The 20,413-nt window shown below is 45.5% G+C and overlaps 1 protein-coding gene across 1 annotated transcript; it reads right to left on the bottom strand.

Moving 5' to 3' along the window:
* Positions 1–3,852: 3,852 nt before the first annotated feature.
* Positions 3,853–19,577, bottom strand: LOC307011423 (uncharacterized protein). The gene is made up of 5 exons (XM_079637057.1): positions 19,535–19,577; positions 5,793–5,908; positions 5,471–5,545; positions 5,193–5,267; positions 3,853–5,043 (listed from the first exon to the last, which is right to left on the bottom strand). Exons 2-5 carry the CDS (start codon positions 5,878–5,880, stop codon positions 4,865–4,867), a joined length of 417 nt encoding a protein of 138 aa, XP_079493183.1. The 5' UTR covers positions 5,881–5,908; positions 19,535–19,577; the 3' UTR covers positions 3,853–4,864.
* Between the last annotated feature and the right edge of the window lie 836 nt (positions 19,578–20,413).

Here is a 20,413-nt window from a genome sequence, read left to right as displayed (position 1 = left end):
GGCTGGTCCTCTTGTTTCAAAACAGGAAGTCCTGTTTGAACCAGAAGTTATTCCACAGTGGCCTGAGGGACTTGATGTAACTAAGATGGTAATCAGTCTTCAGAAGGGAAACTTGACCAAAGTTCACATCCCAGTTACCAACATCAGCAATGTGGACATTATGCTTGCTCCCCGCACTATATTAGGACGAGTACAGCAAGTCAGGTCCATTTACCCAGCAGACACCAAACCCGTTACTGTGAGGTCAGACTGGAATGGCATTGGAGACGATGTGGTGGCGGGAGTAGTCGTCACTGAAAGTAAGGATGTGACAAGCCGTGATGTGAAAGATCTGAACGAGATTAACAACACAGGACAGGACGCTAATGGAAAACTCTGGGACCCACCAGTGTCCATTGATCATCTCACCCTGGAGCAACAGAGAAAAGTTAAGCAGCTGCTGAGGGAGGAGTGTGCAGCATTCTCAAAGGATGAGAATGATGTAGGGTGCATCCCGTCTCTCCAAATGAAAATCAGATTGAGTGACACGACACCAGTAAAACGTACGTATGTCTCCGTACCAAAACCACTACACAAAGAGGTGAAAGAATATGTGGAAGACCTTTTAAATAAAGGATGGATACAGAAGTCTCGCTCCTCCTATGCATCTCCGATCGTCTGTGTACGGAAGAAAGATGGTAGTTTACGTCTCTGTATAGACTACCGGGAGCTCAACCGCAAATCCATCCCAGACCGTCACCCTATCCCACGGGTACAGGACATGTTAAACAGTTTATGTGGAAGTGCATGGTTCTCGGTCCTGGATCAGGGGAAGGCGTATCATCAGGGGTTTGTGGAGGAGGGCAGTCGACCATACACAGCTTTCATAACACCGTGGGGCCTTTATGAATGGGTCAGGATCCCCTTTGGGCTGTCCTCTGCCCCGGCCGAGTTCCAGCGCAGTATGGAGGAGTGTTTAGTGGGACTCAGGGATGACACCTGCCTTCCATACTTAGATGATAACCTCATACATAGTAAGACATTTGAGGAGCATCTCCGTGATGTTAGGGAAGTGTTACGTCGATACCAAGGGCATGGAGTGAAGCTTACGGCTAAGAAGTGTGAATTGTTCAGGGCTGAGGTAAAGTTCCTGGGGAAAATAGTCTCTAAAGGTGGCTACACTATGGACCCCAAGGAAATTGCACCTGTGCAAGCACTAAGAGACCGTAAGCCTAAGACAGTCGGAGACCTGAGACAACTGCTGGGGTTCCTGTCATATTATCGCACGTACATTCCCAGTTTTTCCCAAATTGCTGGACCCCTCTATGAACTATTGTCAACAGGTAAGCCTTCAGAAAAGGGGGCAAACAGTAAAGATGAAAATGGTAAGAAGGGTCGGGGTAAAGGGAAAAAACCCGCTCAACTTCATTCCAGTCGGTCCATAGCATGGACAGAACAACATCAGAATGTCCTCAACCAACTACTTGAGTTCTTGCTTCACCCTCCGATCATAGGCTACCCTGATTTTGAACAGCCCTTCATTTTACATTGTGATGCATCACAGGACGGATTGGGGGCCGTACTATATCAGAGGCAGAAAGGGAAACTGGTGGTCATTGGCTTTGGGTCACGGACTCTAACAGCTCCAGAGAAGAATTGCCACTTGCACTCGGGGAAACTGGAATTCTTGGCGATGAAATGGGCCATTTGTGAACGATTCTGTGAATACCTATATCATGCGAACTCCTTTGTGGTCTATACGGACAACAACCCGCTAACATATGTTTTGTCCACGGCCAAGCTCAATGCCACCACCCACCGATGGATAGCAGAGTTGGCTGACTATAATTTTACCATCAAATATAGACCAGGCCGCGTACACCGGGATGCTGATGGGCTGTCAAGGATGCCTTTGGACATGGAGAGTTACATGCAGACCTGTTCGCAGGAGGCCAGCCCAAGAGTCATAGCTGCTGTCACAGATGCACTTCTCCTGAAGCAGAGCAGGACCAAGAAGCAACACAAGAGACCAAAGTGACCCCTGAGGAACTGAGAGGAGCCCAAGAAAAAGATCCAGTGCTTGGAAAGGTGCGGGAGTACGTGCTAGCAGAACGTTGGCCAAGGTTAGTGGGACGAGACTGTCGTGATGAGTTGACTGTTCTGCATAGGCAGAGAAACAGGCTGTATTTTGATGCGGAAGGAGTACTGTGTCGACAATCATCAGGACGCACCCAGACAGTGCTGCCCAGAAAATACCGCCAGTTGGTGTTTAAGGAGCTTCATGAGGAGATGGGTCACCAGGGAGTTGAGCGCACACTCAGCCTCATCCGGGACAGGTTCTATTGGCCTCACATGCAGGCTAATGTGGAACATCATGTCACCAAGGTGTGTAGCTGTCTGAAACGCAAGCGTCCAAATAGAGTGACGAGAGCACCATTGGTCAATATAGTGACAACTTACCCTTTCGAACTGGTATCAGTGGATTTTCTGCATCTGGAGAGCTGCAAGGGTGGCTATGAATACATCCTGGTATTAATGGACCACTTTACACGCTTTTCCCAAGCGTACGCTTGCAAAAATAAGTCTGCAAAAACAGCAGCAGAAAAGATCGTTGGCGACTTTGTTCTCAGATACGGGTTTCCCACTAAACTCCACCACGATCAAGGAAGGGAGTTTGAAAACAAGTTGTTTGAACACATGGAGGAAATCTGTGATATCCAACACTCCCGCACGACTCCATACCACCCTTCTGGAAACGGACAGGTGGAAAGATTTAACAGAACATTGCTGTCAATGCTGAGATCTCTGCCGAATCAAGCCAAGGCTGATTGGAAAAGCTCTCTAAACAAGGTCGTCCACGCGTATAACTGTACGCGAAGTGAAGTGACAGGTTATGCCCCGTACTACCTTCTGTATGGCAGACACCCGAGGCTGCCCATTGATGTAATGTTTGGCCTGAAGCCAAGGGAGAGTGGAGTGTCGCATAGTGATTATGCTGCTAAGTGGAGAAAGCGCATGGAAGAGGCATATGAATTGGCATCAAGGACCGTTCAGAAAGAGCAGAGGAGAGCAAAAAAGGGCTATGACAAGAAGATATATGGAGCAGATCTCCAGCCAGGAAACAGAGTTTTGGTGAGGAATCGTGGAGAAAGAGGTGGTCCGGGGAAACTCCGGTCATACTGGGAGGATCGAGTGCATGTTGTGACGGAAAGGAAGTATGAAGATGGCCCAGTGTATGTGGTTAAGCCAGAACGTGGCCCAGGGGAAGCGAGAGTCCTACACCGAAACTTCCTGCTGCCTTGCGACTTCCTACCTGTTGACAATGTCCAGCAGAACATGAGTAAAATACAATCAAGGGAGAAAGTGACAGGGGCAAAGGGGAAAAAGAACACACATCAAATGGATGCTGAGACGGAAGAGGATTCTGAGGACGAGGATGACTGGAGAGGCTTAACGACATTGCCGTTAAAGCAACGTGCAGAGAGAAAAAGCCGAGCAAGAGCTGAGGAGGATACATTCAGATTAAGGGCAACGGAAGCAGAACTGGACCAAGAGCCAGAATGCGAGCATGTACTGCCCATGGAAAAGTGTGATGAAGAGGACAGAAATTCAGAGAAGTCTGCAGACGAATTGGAGGATGAAAATGAGATGGCAGAAGGGAGACGGGAGACGTCATCGGATGAGGCAGACGACATAAGCCCAGCAGCAACTCACCCTCCACAAAGAAAGTATCCTTTCAGACAAAGACACCCACCAACAACACTGACATACGATACATTAGGCATGCCCTCTATCACACATAGTCATTTGATTTCATAGTTGCTATGTCAGGTAGCAAAAACACAGTTCATAAATTCATGATGAAGAAAAAGTTAATGGGATTATGTTTTATTTAATACACATAAAGTACCAGTAAACAGACATTGGCACATAGATTGCTAAAATATGATGATACCGTCGAGACAGCATATATGTGGGTCTGTGTATAGAGCATAGAGTATGTTTACGGTTGCGACCTTTCAGCACTTGATGCGTGGCCCGTCTCATGACGGAGCAATGTTTCAGACATCATGTGGCCAGTGGTGTCTACTTCAGCAGATGACATGAAATGGGAGATAGATGTCATGCAAAGACAGTTTCAAGACTAATTAGCATCAAGTATAGAGACTGACTCCCTTATGTACTACTTTGCTCTACTGTTGAGAACAGAGACTCTGGGAACTATGGAATGCTGAGACAGCATTCATTTTTGGAGGGGAGAGTGTGGGGCTCATTATAACATTCCCTGTAATGTTCATGTTAATGTTTAGAGAGAGAGAACCCCCCTTATGTCTTTATTTTATTTTTATTGTTCACACTTAGTTTTTATGTATTCTAAGTTCATGATGGGGTTAATACAGGAAATGTGTTTAAGTCAATGTTGGTGCAAATGCATAAACCCTGCTTAATTTATAGTGAGTGATGCTCAAGCAGACATGTTGTTATAGCGATTCTACAGAAGAGGGCGCCCACGGAAGATAGGTGCGGGCGTGGAAGAGAAACAGAAGAACAATGTTGTTTGGTAGTGTTGTGAACGCACGCAGAGTTTTTGGTTGTACTGCAAAGAAAACGCCGATGTAATGTAAGCAGTGAACAAAATTAAACGAAGCCATCACATTATGCACGTCTTGGAATCCATTCATTTCGACATGCAACAATAACATTAATGAACATTATACTGACTGACTAAAAATGTCCTGACTAAATGAAATGTTTTCATTTCAGAAATCTGATCACTGTAAAATACCTTGATGTTTAGTGACTGAGAAACCATTCTGCATGATTCAGTGTGAAGAATCTGTCGTAAGTATTCCAAATGAAACACAAAACAATCCGTGTCAATCATTTAGATATTAATGCTGGCACCTGGAGTGGCCATCAAATTGTAGGGGTGGATTTTGTCTGTGCTGCTGGTCTTGTTTGAAGTTAACATTTCTTCATCCTTTTCAGAGTAAACTGAACTGCCTGTGCCTTTTCCTGAAAGATATCCTGAGTCACACGAGCTGAGAGAGTCATTTCTAAAAACTGTGAAGGAAAACCACGATCAGATTAGCATTTTTCTCTTCATTATTAATTATTATGAGTAATAAATCTGATGCATGGATGTTGTGGCAGCCTATACACTTTATACTCAGTTTACTTAAGTGTTTTTTCATTGTCAGTTGAATACTCACACGTATCATCAGATTTTATGTCCCCATCCCATCTTGCACTGCATTCCTTCTGTTTTTGGTTTTCATTTTTGTTCTCTGTGAAAATAGTTGATTACAAAAATTTCACTGAATGCAAATTGTGAAAGTATTTATTGCTTGTGTCAATGATGCGTTTATATGCCTTTCAACATATCCATTGAGTAACTCAGATGAAGGACTACACATTCACTCACCACATGGAACAACACCGAGTATAATTACTGTTAATTACTTAACGCCGTTTGCAATGTGATACGCACCAGTTCTTGAACATTCAGGATGGTCATCTGACATACTGGAATCTGTTATTTGCTCTGATGTTTCACCAGGAATGACTATAGAGAGGAAGAAGAGGAGACACGGGACAGATGCAAGAGAACATTTCACTTTTGTATAAACTTCTGCACTGGCTGTATAATGTCCACTACATAATAAAAAGGTTTGTTCAGAAACATGTAAACTATTTATACTGTCTATTGGCTTTTATTAAAGTGTTAAATATACTGGATTCTCTTATTTGCACTGAAAAAAAGAGAGACACAGTACAGGTGAAAGAGAACTTTCATGTATTGTATGACTCACAGTCAGGAGGATAGTCCATGCTCTGTCTGGTTTTATTTTGTGGCACATTATCATCAGTGTTCTCCGCCATCATGTCCACATTCTCCATCTCTGTGATTCAGCTCCTTTTATTATTTCTGTTTTGAAACATTGTGTATTGTGAAATATACAAATAAATATAAAATTTAAACTTTTTAGATTTTTGAGCTTATCATCGATTTCTCATCCAAGTAGAGCAGCATGAAGGTATATATATATATATATATATATATATATATATATATATATATATATATATATATATATATATCAAAAGATAAAGTGCATAGTAATCTCTTAAATCTGATTTGCTATTTTCTAGTTGATTACACATATTGAATTTCATTCTGTGTTTCTAAATGATTTATACTATATAAGAATGTGTTAAAGGGATAGTTCACTTTGAAATACATTTTTGATATGTTTTAGCTTACCTCAAGGGCATCCAAGATGTAGGTGTCTTTGTTTCCACAGTATTTTCAATTTTGATATTTTTAGGTCAAACCGTTCTTGTCTGTCAGTCATATAATGCAGGTATATGGGGTCCACCTCAAAGAGCATGCACAGAGAAGTCCAAATTAAACATGATTTAATGACTCGTACATGTAAGTACACATTGATGGCCTAAGACACGAAACGAGCGGATTGTGTGAGAAAACGAACTGTATTTATATTGTTTTTACCTCTTGTAATCATAGTCACGTCCAAGTACTCTGAGGGCGCGGGTGCTTCTGTCTGCGCAAGCGCCGGAAAGCCCTGGAAGTGATCTCTCGCGCGTCTACCTCACTCATTGTTTGCACAGAGATTTCGGAAGTTTTACCTTTCACTGTGAAGATCTAAACATATTTAGATATACAGGAAATCGCAATGGAAGACGATTTCAGTATATCAACAGACAACGTTGAATTTTTTTCCCAACCATATTTATTTGAACCAGAATACACAGATCAAGAACTCAGAGCGATGGAGGATGAAGCATCCGCTGCAGCAGCACGTCTTCAAGCCTCAGAGAGACAGAGATCTCTTCAAAATTGGTGGTGTTCTTGTAGCAAGTGTTGTGAGACTAACTTTTACTAACTTCACATAACATTTCATGTAATGCAGCTTTACAAATACAAAGGACACATACAAAGACATTGTTCACATACCTCCGTTGGATACGAAAACATCATAGGCACAGCTGATGATGTCAGTACTATGCGATCCACTCCTTGGTTTGTAAAATCATCAGGGGAAAAATGATCGCTGCAGACCCTCCTCAACTTCAGTAAATTTATGGGTGTGTTGATATCCAGCCGAAGAGCGATCAACCATAAGTTCAAGAGAGAAGGCTCATAAATTGTGAATTTGTGAAAACTCACCACTCCCGTAAGTGAATTCGCGCGAGCATACGCAATTGATTTCTTTTACAACGGTTTAAACATCCCGGATAAGTGCAAATTCATACCATTTTAATTAGCCATCTTACCTAAAATCTCTGTTCTGTGTAAACAATGAGTGACGTACACGCGCGAGAGATCACTTCCGGGGCTTTCCGGCGCTTGCGCAGACAGAAGCGCCCGCGCCCTCAGAGTACTTGGACGTGACTATGATTACAAGAGGTAAAAACGATATAAATACTGTTCGTTTTCTCACACAATCCGCTCGTTTCGTGTCTTAGGCCATCAATGTGTACTTACATGTACGAGTCATTAAATCATGTTTAATTTGGACTTCTCTGTGCATGCTCTTTGAGGTGGACCCCATATACCTGCATTATATGACTGACAGACAAGAACGGTTTGACCTAAAAATATCAAAATTGAAAATACTGTGGAAACAAAGACACCTACATCTTGGATGCCCTTGAGGTAAGCTAAAACATATCAAAAATGTATTTCAAAGTGAACTATCCCTTTAACATAAATCTACTGTCCCCTCTTCTGTCTTGTGTAAATACATCTTCCACAACACACCAGATTGAACTGGGCTGTGTTTTCCAGGACATGGTAAGCCTAAGCAAATCATTGGCACCAATAGTCATACACTAGCAAAGAATGTAAAACAAGGCACATATTACTAACATTAACTGACAGTAAAAGAGAGCGCATGCACTTCTGTTGCATGCTCTTGATTGCTGATCACAAATTTTTGGTTTTTGGTTTCTCTATCTAATATATTTAAAAATTGGTATTGGTGCATCCGTACTTATTTTTTTGGGGGAAATGCATCCTGGATGATTGACATTGACTTATTTAACCTCTCCAGATTATTAATCTATAATATATAATACACATCACGCAATTGTCAACTGGGATCTGTTATGCTTTGACTATGTAAATATTCTATGAAATATCTAATTTAACAAGAATAATAAATATGACAACTCTTAGTTTAACTGTTTACACACATTTCATGGGGATCTATTTATAATATAAATATATATAATATAATTAAACATTATATTTGACTTTTATTTTTTCATATCAAAAGATACTGAGTAAGACCTTGAGAAAAGTACAGTATGACTGTACATAAAATATTGATCACAACACACATGCAATGCAATAGGCATATAATAAGAACTGCTGAAATGAAAACGTACTCGGTTACCTAACGTAATCTCGGTTCTCTCTAGAAGAGGGAGTACTGCGTACTGAAAGTATGCACCGGGTAAAGTCTCTTTGCTCGAGATATTGAAGCCAAAATTTATCCTTAAATTTAGAATAGAATAGAATAGAATAGAATAGAATAGAATAGAATAGAATATACTTTTATTGTCCCCTGGGGGAAATTTGTTGTGGACTCAAAAGTGCTAAGTGCCATCGCTGCCGTTACAGACAATAAATACACATAGAAATAGAATAATTACACAACTACACATACACAAATAGCTAAAAATTATAAAATACAGCACACAGCGTTATTGCACATACCTCAGGCCTATCTCATACAAATCATCACACAACTTCTAATTTAGATTTTTATTTAAAATTTTGGTGGAAACTGGTACGAAGGAGTATTTATACCGATTCAATCTATTTTTAGGTATTCTGTACCTTCTACCAGAAGGCAGGAGCTCATATTCTGTTCTGAGAATGTGGGACGGGTCCGACAAAATTCTCTGCGCCTGCCTAAGTGTAGACTGCTCATAGATGGACTGAAGGGAGAGCTTTTCAGTCCTCCCCATCACCTTCATAGCCAACGCTATCTCACGACCAATTCGTACGAATTTGTACGAGTGATTATAAGGTGGCTAATTCGTACGAATTTGTACGACCTCACTCGTACGAATTTGTACGATTTGTCTAAACCCACGTGACGGTTGGGTTTAGGGGCGGGGTCAGGGGTAGGTCATTCGTATGAATTCATACGATTTGGCCAAATCGTAAAATATGTACGTTTTAGCAAAAATCGTACTAATTCGTACGAGTGAGGTCGTATGAATTGGTACGAATTAGCCACCTCGTAAAATTCGTCCGAATTGCCGTGAGATCGGGTTGTCATAGCGGTCTGTACCAGGCGCTGCAACTTTGATTTTGACTGTGTAGAGAGGTTACCGAACCACGCGGTCATCCCATACCTGATGACACTTTCTATCACTGCCTGATAAAATAAAAACATAATGTTCTGACTGACACCAAACACACTTAGTCTGCGTAAAAAATACAGTTTCTGCTGTAAACGGGAATATAAATAATCCACATGGTCCCTCCAGCTTAACTGGTTATCCAGGTGGATGCCCAGATACCTGTATGAAGTGACCTGTTTTATATCCTCTCTGTGAATGGTCAAGGGGGTATGATCCCCCACAGACCGAGGGTCAAACTGTCACGGTGTGGAAGGATGAACCCAATTGCAGACAGTATGCAAAACAAGGTTTATTTACAACAGAAAACAAAACCCACGAGGGGGTAAAACAGAGGTAAGGAAGGTTGACTAACAAACAAGACTAAGTAGACTAAGAACTGGGGTATACTACATACAACTCTTCAGACAAAATACTCACAGACTCTGACAAAGGTTTGACAATGATTAACAATGAACCGACACAGGACAGCAAACACAAGGGGATTAAATAGGGAGACTAATGATAACAAAACAGGTGACACAGGTAAAGCAATAATGACTAAATGAGGATAACATACAGGTGACACAGGTAAAGCAATAATGCCAAAACGAGGATAACGAGGGCGGGGCTAGATGACGAGACAACACAAGTACATGGCCCAACAAGGCCATGTGTTTGCACATAAAACATGGGTCTGTCATGATCCTGCCTCAAGACTTAAAGACAGACAAGAACTAGATGGCAGAATCATGACAGAACCCCCACCTTAAGGAGCGGCTTCCAGACGCTCCTCAAGGGGACATCAAACACGGGACATGACAGACTGAGACAAAGACACAAACCAACTAAACACGACAAATAACAATAAAGGCATACACGAAAACACGACAACAGGGTTAGGATGCAACAATAAAAATAACAAACACGGGAGGGGGGGCGGGGGAACAAGAGAGTTCATGGGGGAATGTCCAGGGTGGGTGGGTGGGACTGTGGTCTTGGGTCTTCCGGACGAGGGCTGTGGACAAGGAATCCGGGCAGGCTTGGATGGGGACACACGAGGGACAGTCTTGGGGGAAACAGTTCGGGACTGAGTGCAGACAGGGCTGACCGGGGAAACACAAGGTGACTTGATAGGGACAACGCTACGGGACGAATCCTGATGGGGGAAACAGTAGGAGATGAAGCAGGACTCAAGACAGGGGATGTAGTAGGTGGCTGGGCAGTGGTGAGAGGCAATTGAGCAACAGACTCAGGGACAGCAATCCGAGCAGCCGACTCAGGGACAGTAATCCGAGCAGCCGACTCAGGGACAGCCCTCTCTGCAGCTCTAGGCACGGGGTCTGGGGACAATACAGGCTTGACAGGAACTTCTAGGATCTTGACAAGACGTGACAAATAATCAGACAGGGTCCTGGCAGCAATGACGACAGGCATCTCCTGACTAGCTGAAACCGACTGCAACACTGTTTTAGCAGCAGAATCGGCCGCGGCTCTCTCCTCAGCTCTCACGACTGCAGACTCATGAGCAACCCTCTCTGCTATCGGCACTGGAACAGCATTGACTGAAGCGGACTCTGGAACAGCGTTGACTGAAGCGGACTCTGGAACAGCGTTGACTGAAGCGGACTCTGGAACAGCGTTGACAGAGAGCCATCGCGGACTCAGGAGGAGACAGAGATGGAGGACAGAAAGCTCCCTTCTTCCTACTCTTTCTCCTTGGCCGCGGAGCAGAGACCAAAACCGGGCTTGTGACCAGTAGGGGAAGCTCAGCAGGGACCGTAACTGGTGCTGGGAGGACAGACTCTGGCAGGGTTGACTCCGTCGCTGAAGACTCCGAAGTGGACTCCCACGAGATCCGTCTCCCTCGCTTGCCGCGGAGACTTACAGGTGCGGATGGAGTCTCAGGAGTCGTGGAGGAGCCAACCTGGTTCCCAAACGTTGCAACGCCTATCAGCCGACCCTCAGGAATGACTGGCAGCCAGGCAGAAGGTGAAGACCTTGTGGAGGAGTCCTGCAGCTCCTCCCGACACAAACGGTCCACCACTTCCCGAAACGGACGGCGGATCAGCCCCTCCCGTTCATTCAAAGGAGGAGGACCATTGAGACCCGCGATGAAGTATGAATTGAGGATCTCTGGCTAGAACCTCCTCCTCTCTTCCACGTCATGGGCGTACTCACTCAACGACCTCTCTCCCTGGGGGGAAAACGGTGCCTTGCCACTCCTCATGTCGGAGGTAGTCGACAGCCACCATTGTTCAAGGGGATCAGATTGTCCCTCGGCAGGAGAAGACAAACTGTCTGCTGGGTTCTTCTGTGGTCGGTTCATTCTGTCACGGTGTGGAAGGATGAACCCAATTGCAGACAGTATGCAAAACACACAAGGTTTATTTACAACAGAAAACAGGGAAAACAAAACCCACGAGGGGGTAAAACAGAGGTAAGGAAGGTTGACTAACAAACAAGACTAAGAACTGGGGTATACTACATACAACTCTTCAGACAAAATACTCACAGACTCTGACAAAGGTTTGACAATGATTAACAATGAACCGACAGGACAGCAAACACAAGGGGATTAAATAGGGAGACTAATGATAACAAAACAGGTGACACAGGTAAAGCAATAATGACTAAATGAGGATAACATACAGGTGACACAGGTAAAGCAATAATGACAAAACAAGGATAACGAGGGCGGGGCTAGATGACAAGACAACACAAGTACATGGCCCAACAAGGCCATGTGTTTGCACATAAAACATGGGTCTGTCATGATCCTGCCTCAAGACTTAAAGACAGACAAGGACTAGATGGCAGAATCATGACACAAACAACATCTCCTCTGTTTTTTTTGTGTTAATTGTAAGATAGTTTTTGTCACACCACAAAACAAATGTGTTAACTTCCGTAAAGTACAGCGATGGATCTGAGTATGTATGAAGTAGACTAAGAATGGCAGTGTCATCAGAAAATTTAAAAAACAAGTTGCCCGGGAAACTATTGGTGCAGTCGTTAGTATAAATGGTGAACAGGACGGGTGAACTTACACAACCCTGAGGCGCGCTTGTACTGATGCATTTTGATTTAGAAAGAGAGTTGTTAATCCTAACAGTTTGAGTTCTCTCTGTTAAAAAAGAATAAAACCATTTAATAATAAAAGGATTAACATTCACCTGACTCATTTTCTGTAGAAGCAGATGGGGCTGTAATGTGTTAAAAGCAGAGCTAAAATCAATGAATAAAAGGCGTACATAAGCTTTAGGATCCTCCAGGTGTTTTAGAGTTAGGTGGGTGATGCTATTAATTGCATCGTCTGTACTCCTCCCCTGCCTTTACGCAAACTGGAGTGGATCTAGTTCTGTGTTAACTTCAGCTTTCAGTAAAGATACCATATATTTTTCAAAACATTTCATGACAACGGACGTTAAAGCCACCGGTCTATAATCGTTGTTTTCCATAGGACAAGGTTTCTTAGGAATGGGAACGATGATGGATTTTTTCCAGAGGGCAGGGACCAAATTGGAATCTACAGACCTCTGAAATACAGGGCACCATGCAGGGGTTAACTCTGCAGCAAATTTTTTAAGGAGGAAAGCAGAAATGCCATCCGGTCCTGCAGATTTCTTTTTGCATACCTGGCTAAAAATTTACTGAATTATGAGGGGATCAATTATTAAATTAGAACGCAAATCACTTGTTAATGACTGTAATACATTATTGCATTCCAATGAAAAATCCTGTGTATCAAACCTCAAAAAGAAATAATTCAGTTCATCTGCTTTACTCTGCTCATCATATGTTATGAGCCCCTTTTTATGTGTTGTCATATTAGTTGCGGATTTCATGGAACCCAAAGTTTTTTAGAGTCCATAGAAGCAATGTTCTGTTCTATGACATTTTTATGTTTCCGTCTTGCATCCCTTAATAACGTATTGAGCTCCCTTTGAACTGATTTCACCCCCAACCTGTCATGATTCCTAAAAGCCATTTTTTTCCGATTGATACAGATTTTTAACTCTCTAGTTATTTATGGCTTATTGTTAGGATATATTGTAATAACCTTCTTGTTGGCCACACAATCCTCACAAAATGTAATATACTCCGTAATAGTGTCAGCGGCCTCATCAATGCCCAGATCATGAAAAATGTCCCAGTCAGTACAAAGAAATGAGCCCTTCAATGTCTCAATGCTGTCATTCGACCATACAGTCACTGTTTTAGTTACTGGTTTGCTGCTCTTCAAAACAGTCTTATATGTAGGTATAAGATGGAGTGCATTATGGTCAGAGTTTGACAAAGGGGGCTTTGGACTGGCCCTGTATGCATGTTTTATATTAACACTCTGTTGTCTCTGGTGCCGCACATGACGTATTGTTCGAATCCAGGAAGGGAAAGTTCAAATTTGCAGTGATTGAAATCTCCAAGAATGAAGACAGGGGCACCCGGCGTGCGTTGCAGTTGGTGGTGAACACAGTCCGCAACACGAGCCGCAGCTCGGGCCGCATTCCCGGTGGGTGGCACATATGCTGAGCAAATTAAAATATTTCCAAACTCCCTCGGAAGGTAAAAAGGTCATAAAGACCTTTTCTCTCACAGAAAAGTTCCTGCAGCAGCTGTCACTCACAAACACACAGATACCTCCTCCTCGGCTTTTCCCCGAAGTTTTTTCCCTGTCTGCACGAACCACCCCTGGTCAACGCCGTGTGCGCTAAGCAGTCACTACATGAATCCCAGGGGGGGGGACGCCCCAGGGGACATAGATAAGTGAGAAATAGGCGGCCAACAGAGTGGGCTCGCACATGTAACATAAGCACTTTATAAGGGGATACACATACAGAACGGCACCGCCGGTCTTATATTGAACACATCTACCCTTGTAGCGCAGTTCACCAAGAAAGTCGTTTAGGACTTTTTTAGACTGAAAGAAGTCTAGCCTGCAGGGCGGGGACTTCTAGGTTGTAAAACCTAACAAATGTAGACGGGGAGGCCCAGCCTGCCGCCGTACAAATGTCATGAATAGAAATCCCGCTGGACCAAGCCCACAAAGAGGCCATGCCTCTGGTGGAGTGAGCTCTAATGCCCAAGGGGCATTGCAGGTCTTTTGACGCGTAAGCCGCAGCAATAGTGTCTACTATCCATCTGGATAGGCTGTGTTTCGAGGCGGCGAGACCCTTGGTGCGCCCACCGAACGAAACAAAAAGCTGCTCCGAGCGCCTGAAGGCGGTGGAGCGCGTAACGTAAATTCTCAGTGCTCTGACAGGGCACAGGAGGTTCGCATCGACCTCGCTGCCTGATGCCGGCAAAGCTGAGAGTGAAATGATCTGCGCTCTGAACGGGGTGCCGATCGCTTTGGGGACATAGCCATGTCTCGGTTTAAGGACGACTTTAGAGTCATTAGGTCCAAACTCGAGGCACGCAGCGCTCACAGAGAGCGCGTGTAAGTCACCCACACGTTTAACTGATGCCAGAGCAATCAGAAACGCGGTTTTGAACGCGAGGTACTTCAGATCCACAGAGTGTAACGGTTCAAAGGGATGTGCTTTCAGGGCCTCTAAGACCAAGGAAAGATCCCAGATAGGAACCGAGGGGGGCCGTGGGGGATTCATCCTCCTGGCTCCTCTAAGGAAGCGGATGATGAGCTCATTCCTTCCTATCGCCCGGCCGATACCACGTATGATACCACAGACATATTGTCCATTCGAACCAGTACGTGGTGGCCCCGCAGAAAAGGGAGGAAGTGTTTCACAGTGTACTCGACCGCTATCATCTCCAGACAGTTTATATGGAGGACCGTGTATGACCAGAGGCCAAAGACCGGTCTGCCCTCGAATATCCCGCCCCAACCTAGGTTGGAGGCGTCCGTCGAGATAACTTTTTGGTACGAGACAGTTCCCATCGTAACTCCCCGCTGATACCAGTCGGTCACTAACCAGGGCTGCAGAGCTGAAACACAGCTCTGAGTCACTCTGATTCGGAAACCGCCGGAAGCCCAGGCTCGGTGATGTACACAAGCGTTGAGCCATTGTTGCAGGGGGCGAATACGCAATAGACCTAGCCGGAGCACTGCTGCGGCTGAAGCCATAAAGCCCAGCATTCTCTGAAACGTTTTCAGGGGAAACACTTTGTCTTTCTGGAAAGACGCGGCCAAACGCTGAACACGGCGCGCGCGCTGTGTTGACAAGTGAGCCGTCATTGCCACCGAGTCGAGCTGTATTCCCAGAAAGGAAGCTGACTGACGGGGCAGCAGTGAGCTCTTGGTCCAATTGACCGTGAGACCCAGGATTTCCAGATGACTGAGTAGCACAGCTCTGTGAGACACGAGTTCCGCCTCTGATTGTGCTAAAATCAGCCAGTCGTCCAGATAGTTTAAAATCCGCATCCCCTGACGCCTCAGGGGAGCGAGCGCCGCGTCCATGCACTTCGTAAATGTACGGGGTGCTAAAGACAGGCCGAACGGCAGGACGGTGTACTGATATACCTGACCGTCGAAGGCGAATCTCAAGAATGGCCTGTGACGGGGTATGATCTGAATCTGAAAGTATGCGTCTTTCAGATCGAGAGAAATAAACCAGTCCCTCGGGCGAATCTGCGCGAGGATTTGTCTGGTCGTGATCATTTTGAACGGTCTTTTCATAAGAGCTTTGTTCAAATGTCTCAGATCTAATATAGGTCTGAGCGCTCCGTCCTTCTTGGGCACGAGAAAATAACGGCTGTAAAAGCCTGACTCGCTCATAGAAGGATGTATCGGCTCTATTGCCCCCTTGCATAACAGTTTTGCTATTTCTGCACGAAGTAGGTGTGCTACTTCTGGGTTCACGCTCGTCACTGTACGGGCTCGGAAACGCGGGGGACGGCGAGCGAACTGCAGTGTATAGCCCTGTCTTACAACATTCAGTACCCATTCTGACATGCCCGGGATCGCTTCCCATGCTTTCGCATGCATAGCTAGGGGCAGAATGGTCTCCGTGTTCTGAGCGCCGCACTGCGCGGGCTCAAGAAACTGAAACGGAGGTATCAGCGCGGCGCGCGCGCCCTCGTTTGCTGAGTAATGCTGCTCGCTGGTTACAGCAGCCTGCTGTTTCACATTCAGTAACTCGGTCGCTAGGGACGGAGAACAATTTGTGGCGCGAACAGCGGTGCTTGTGAGAGATATAGGTGAAACAGTGTTCGTCAGTAAGCGCGCGTGCTCGCGAGCACTTGCAGCGCTTACGTCTGAAACACGGCCGATGAGCTTTATTAGTTTCGCCCCCCGTGATAACTGTATAGCAGAGCGGGCATTTTGTAGGTGTGGGCACTGGGACGTGGGCACAAATCCTACATTTAACACTCGAGCGGTACGTGCCCGCTTTATGTGAGTGGGCTCTGTGACAAATATGGGGGACGTGCTTTTGTGTAGGGGTGAACACATTGGAGTGGGCACATTTTCTACACATAGAACACTGTCTTATCTGGGTCGCCGTGAAAACGGCGTTTGTGTGCAGGCGAGCGTGTGCTGTGACTGGCTCGTTGGCTGCTGAATACACAACTGCAGTAGCCTTGTTTAATAAGGGGACTGACAGAGCGGTTAACTTTGATGGCGGTCCGGCGGCGGGACTCGCGCATCTTTTCGTTTTTGCGATTGCTAGGAGGATTTCGCGGCCTCAGGCTTCAGCACGATCTTCTGCCGGGGTCCCCGGGGGGGAGGCGGTCTGTGACGGCTGTTTGAGCGCGATCGAGGGCGGCCGCCCTGTCGCTGCTGCGAAGCTGGTGGAGGCTGCGATGGGCGCTGTTGCGATGAGCTTCGTGCAGGAGGCTGATTCTGGGAGCGGCCTGCAGCGGAGATAACGCGTCGTGGAAGGAACAGCTTCATGGCTTGAGACGTTTTCTGAACCTCCAAAAACCTGTCCACAATCCCGGTCACCGCAGGGCCAAAGAGCCCGGTGGGGGAGAGCGGGGCGTTGAGGAACACGGCGCGTTCAGACTCACTCATCTCGGCGAGCGTCAACCAAAGGTGCCTCTCCGTTACCGTGAGTGAAGCCATGCATCGTCCCATCGCCTGTGCTGCGGATTTCGTGGCGCGGAGGGAAAGGTCCGTCGCGCTGCACAGATCCGTCACGCTGTCCTGAACCGGGCGTTTCTCGTCCAAACGGCGGAGGAGTTCAGCCTGGAGGATCTGGAGGACAGCCATAGAATGCAGGGCGGAAGCGGCTTGTCCGGCGGCGGCGAAAGCGCGGCCGACAAGGGCTGAAGTGGTCCTGCAGGCTTTCGACGGGAGGGCAGACTTGGAGCGCCATTTTGGTGATGGCGGGCAAAGGTGCACTGCGACCGCCTCTTCCACTGGGGGGATCCGGCTGTAGCCTTTTTCGGCGGCTCCGTCCACTTGGGAGAGAGTCGAAGAAGCAGGGGAGCGGAGTCTCGCGGAGAATGGAGCGTTCCACGATTTAGAGAGCTCGGTGTGGAGCTCTGGCAGGAAGGGTGCTGACCTAGAGGCAGGCGCTAGGCGGCAGCTAGGAAGAAAGCACCCGTCGAGCCTGTTGGGCGCGGGCGCCTCCGGTGGAGGCCAGGCCCAGTTGATCGAAGGCCATGGTGAGGAGGCGGATAAGTTCAGCGTCCATGTTAGACCGGGCCTTGCCAGGTTCCTGAGTCGAAGAGGAGGTGGAGTGTGTGGATCCAGACCACTCTTCACTGTCCGACGCCAGGAGAGAACAACTGTCGATGGCGTCGTCCCCCGCCTCGTCCCCTGTGTCGACGGCAGTGAGGGCCGAAGCCGTCATCTGCGCGTCGGGAAGGGGGGGCGGTGAAGGGGAATGCGAAGCTCGAGGGGAAGGTTCCGGTGAGCGTTCGCGAGCGACGGGCTCCGGGAGTCTCTGGGCACGGCGCTTCTTCTTCCGCGGGCCACTGGAGAGAGGCGGAGCGACAGCCTCGACGTTGAAGAGGGCGAGTCGAGCCCGCAGGGTCGAAATCGCCATCTCGTCACACTCAATGCAGCCACCCGTCGAGAGAGCGATGGCTGCGTGGTCTCGGCCCAGGCAGAGAGCGCAAATCACGTGGCGGTCTCCGTCGCTGAGCGCGGTTCGGCATGAACCGCAGGAAAGACGAGGCATTTTTGTACAAACGCCTGGCTCTTTTAGCATGTGAGTCGCGGCGGCGAGCTCACGGAGAGGTTGCTAGTAAAAAGGATACTTGTCGCCGGATAGCGTAGCTGGCACGGACGGCTGAAGGTGGCGAAGACGGCCGGCTTCCTCAGGCGCTGTCCTAAGCTGGCTGGTCGCTGGAATCGACGGCGGCGGCTTCTCTCAGAGGTCAGCGTGGCCTAGAGCGTCGCTGAAGAGATTAAAATCAAGTGTTTAGCAGCCTGACTGCCCCTTATATACGCTAAGCCACTCCCATTTTGGCGGGCTTTGCCGCGAAGACGTCATGCCAGGGGCTCAGTGGTAGGCTGCAGCAGTTGCCGCGGAGCAGCCAATGAGCGCGCTAAATAGCCCGCTCTAGGTCTGACTGCTGCTGCACTGTGTTTACAATATATACAAATTTAAGGATAAATTTTGGCTTCAATATCTCGAGCAAAGAAACTTTACCCGGTGCGTACTTTCAGTACGCAGTACGAGAGAACCTCTCGTAAGAGAACTTTAAATGTTGCTATGCAGGATTAAATCACTACTCATGAACCGGCTTAAGACCAGAAATGAATAAAGACAATACACAGGCATAATTGAACTCAACAAACTAGGAATAGTATAACCAGGAACAACCATAAACGGTTAAGAATGACTAAGGGAAGGTCTAGGACTCCAACAAAGTTGTTCAGCCTGAATAATGAAAACATTATTTCATAGAAAAACATATACAGTAACTGCCAAAATACATACGGTGTCATAACTCAAAACTGAGGATTCATTTCATACAACAAACTATTTAGCTCTTTGAAGTCTGTTTCTTTCATTAATGAACTACAGTAACAGCGTTACCAACACAGTGAATTTGTAGTGCAATTACATTAAATCCCTTCCAGATGTCCTCATTACATTTTCATTTATAACATCAGTGTTAACGCACGCATACCGGTACATAAAAACGTATAGCTATTACTATAGATAAACAGGTACTCATAGACAGAATGATACCAATGCTCATATTTAGCAAAATACGTATTTTATATATGACATTTTGTATTTGTTAATATAAAACGTCTTACCTGCCGTATGGCACAATTCTCATCACTCTTCTGAAGGAAATGCAAACAGAAAAAAAAAAAACTTCCTTCTCATGTGACAGCAGTAGGCCTACTGGTTTAGCAGGAAGAAGCATGACACACATGACCATGAAAACAAAAAGATCAAAATAAGAATATACTTATAGGTAAATTAACTACTGTACAAAGTTATTAAAAATATATATTATTAGGTACAAAGTTATTTCGTTTATGTTGTATTGCAAAACACTTTTACTGCTATTGATGATATGGTTAGGTTTAAAAGTGGGTTAAGGTGGAAGGGATGACTCAACAGTGTAATTATAGATAGAAATGAATGCATTACACTGTAATTTCATACAGGTATTTATATCATATATAAGTATTGTAAAACATGTATATGTACACAATAAGAGCATTGTATCATATGCATTTAAATGTTATTACATAGTAGTAAAGACACTTAATAGAAAGTAAAACCAAGTACACTGTCTAAATGTAAAATCAAACCAAAAACATGCTTCATATAATTTAGAAGTCAAAAATATGATTTAACATGACCAACTCAACCTGGCTGCATTAGCTTCCACCAACAAAGGTCAGATCAAGCAATAGTTCATTAAAATAACAACTACCCACATTTACTTTTAAGTGTACAGTCATGTTTTGAAAGTCATGATGCTTTAGAATAAATATTTAGCAGCTCGAAAACTTATGATCAACATTCATGCTCTTTCGTGTATTTCAGACATTTTACTTGATACATCAAACAAGTACATGAACTTCCAGGTGCAGTATATTACACTAGTGTCTTGTGTAGTCAGCAGAAGAGTCAGTAGAGAATTACTGAATCTCCTTTAGATACTACCAAAAAATATGACG

The sequence above is a fragment of the Phoxinus phoxinus genome (genome assembly GCF_949152265.1).
Source record: "Phoxinus phoxinus genome assembly, chromosome: 15".
In the NCBI taxonomy this organism is placed as follows: domain Eukaryota; kingdom Metazoa; phylum Chordata; class Actinopteri; order Cypriniformes; family Leuciscidae; genus Phoxinus; species Phoxinus phoxinus.
This window is presented reverse-complemented; position numbering and strand designations above follow the sequence as displayed.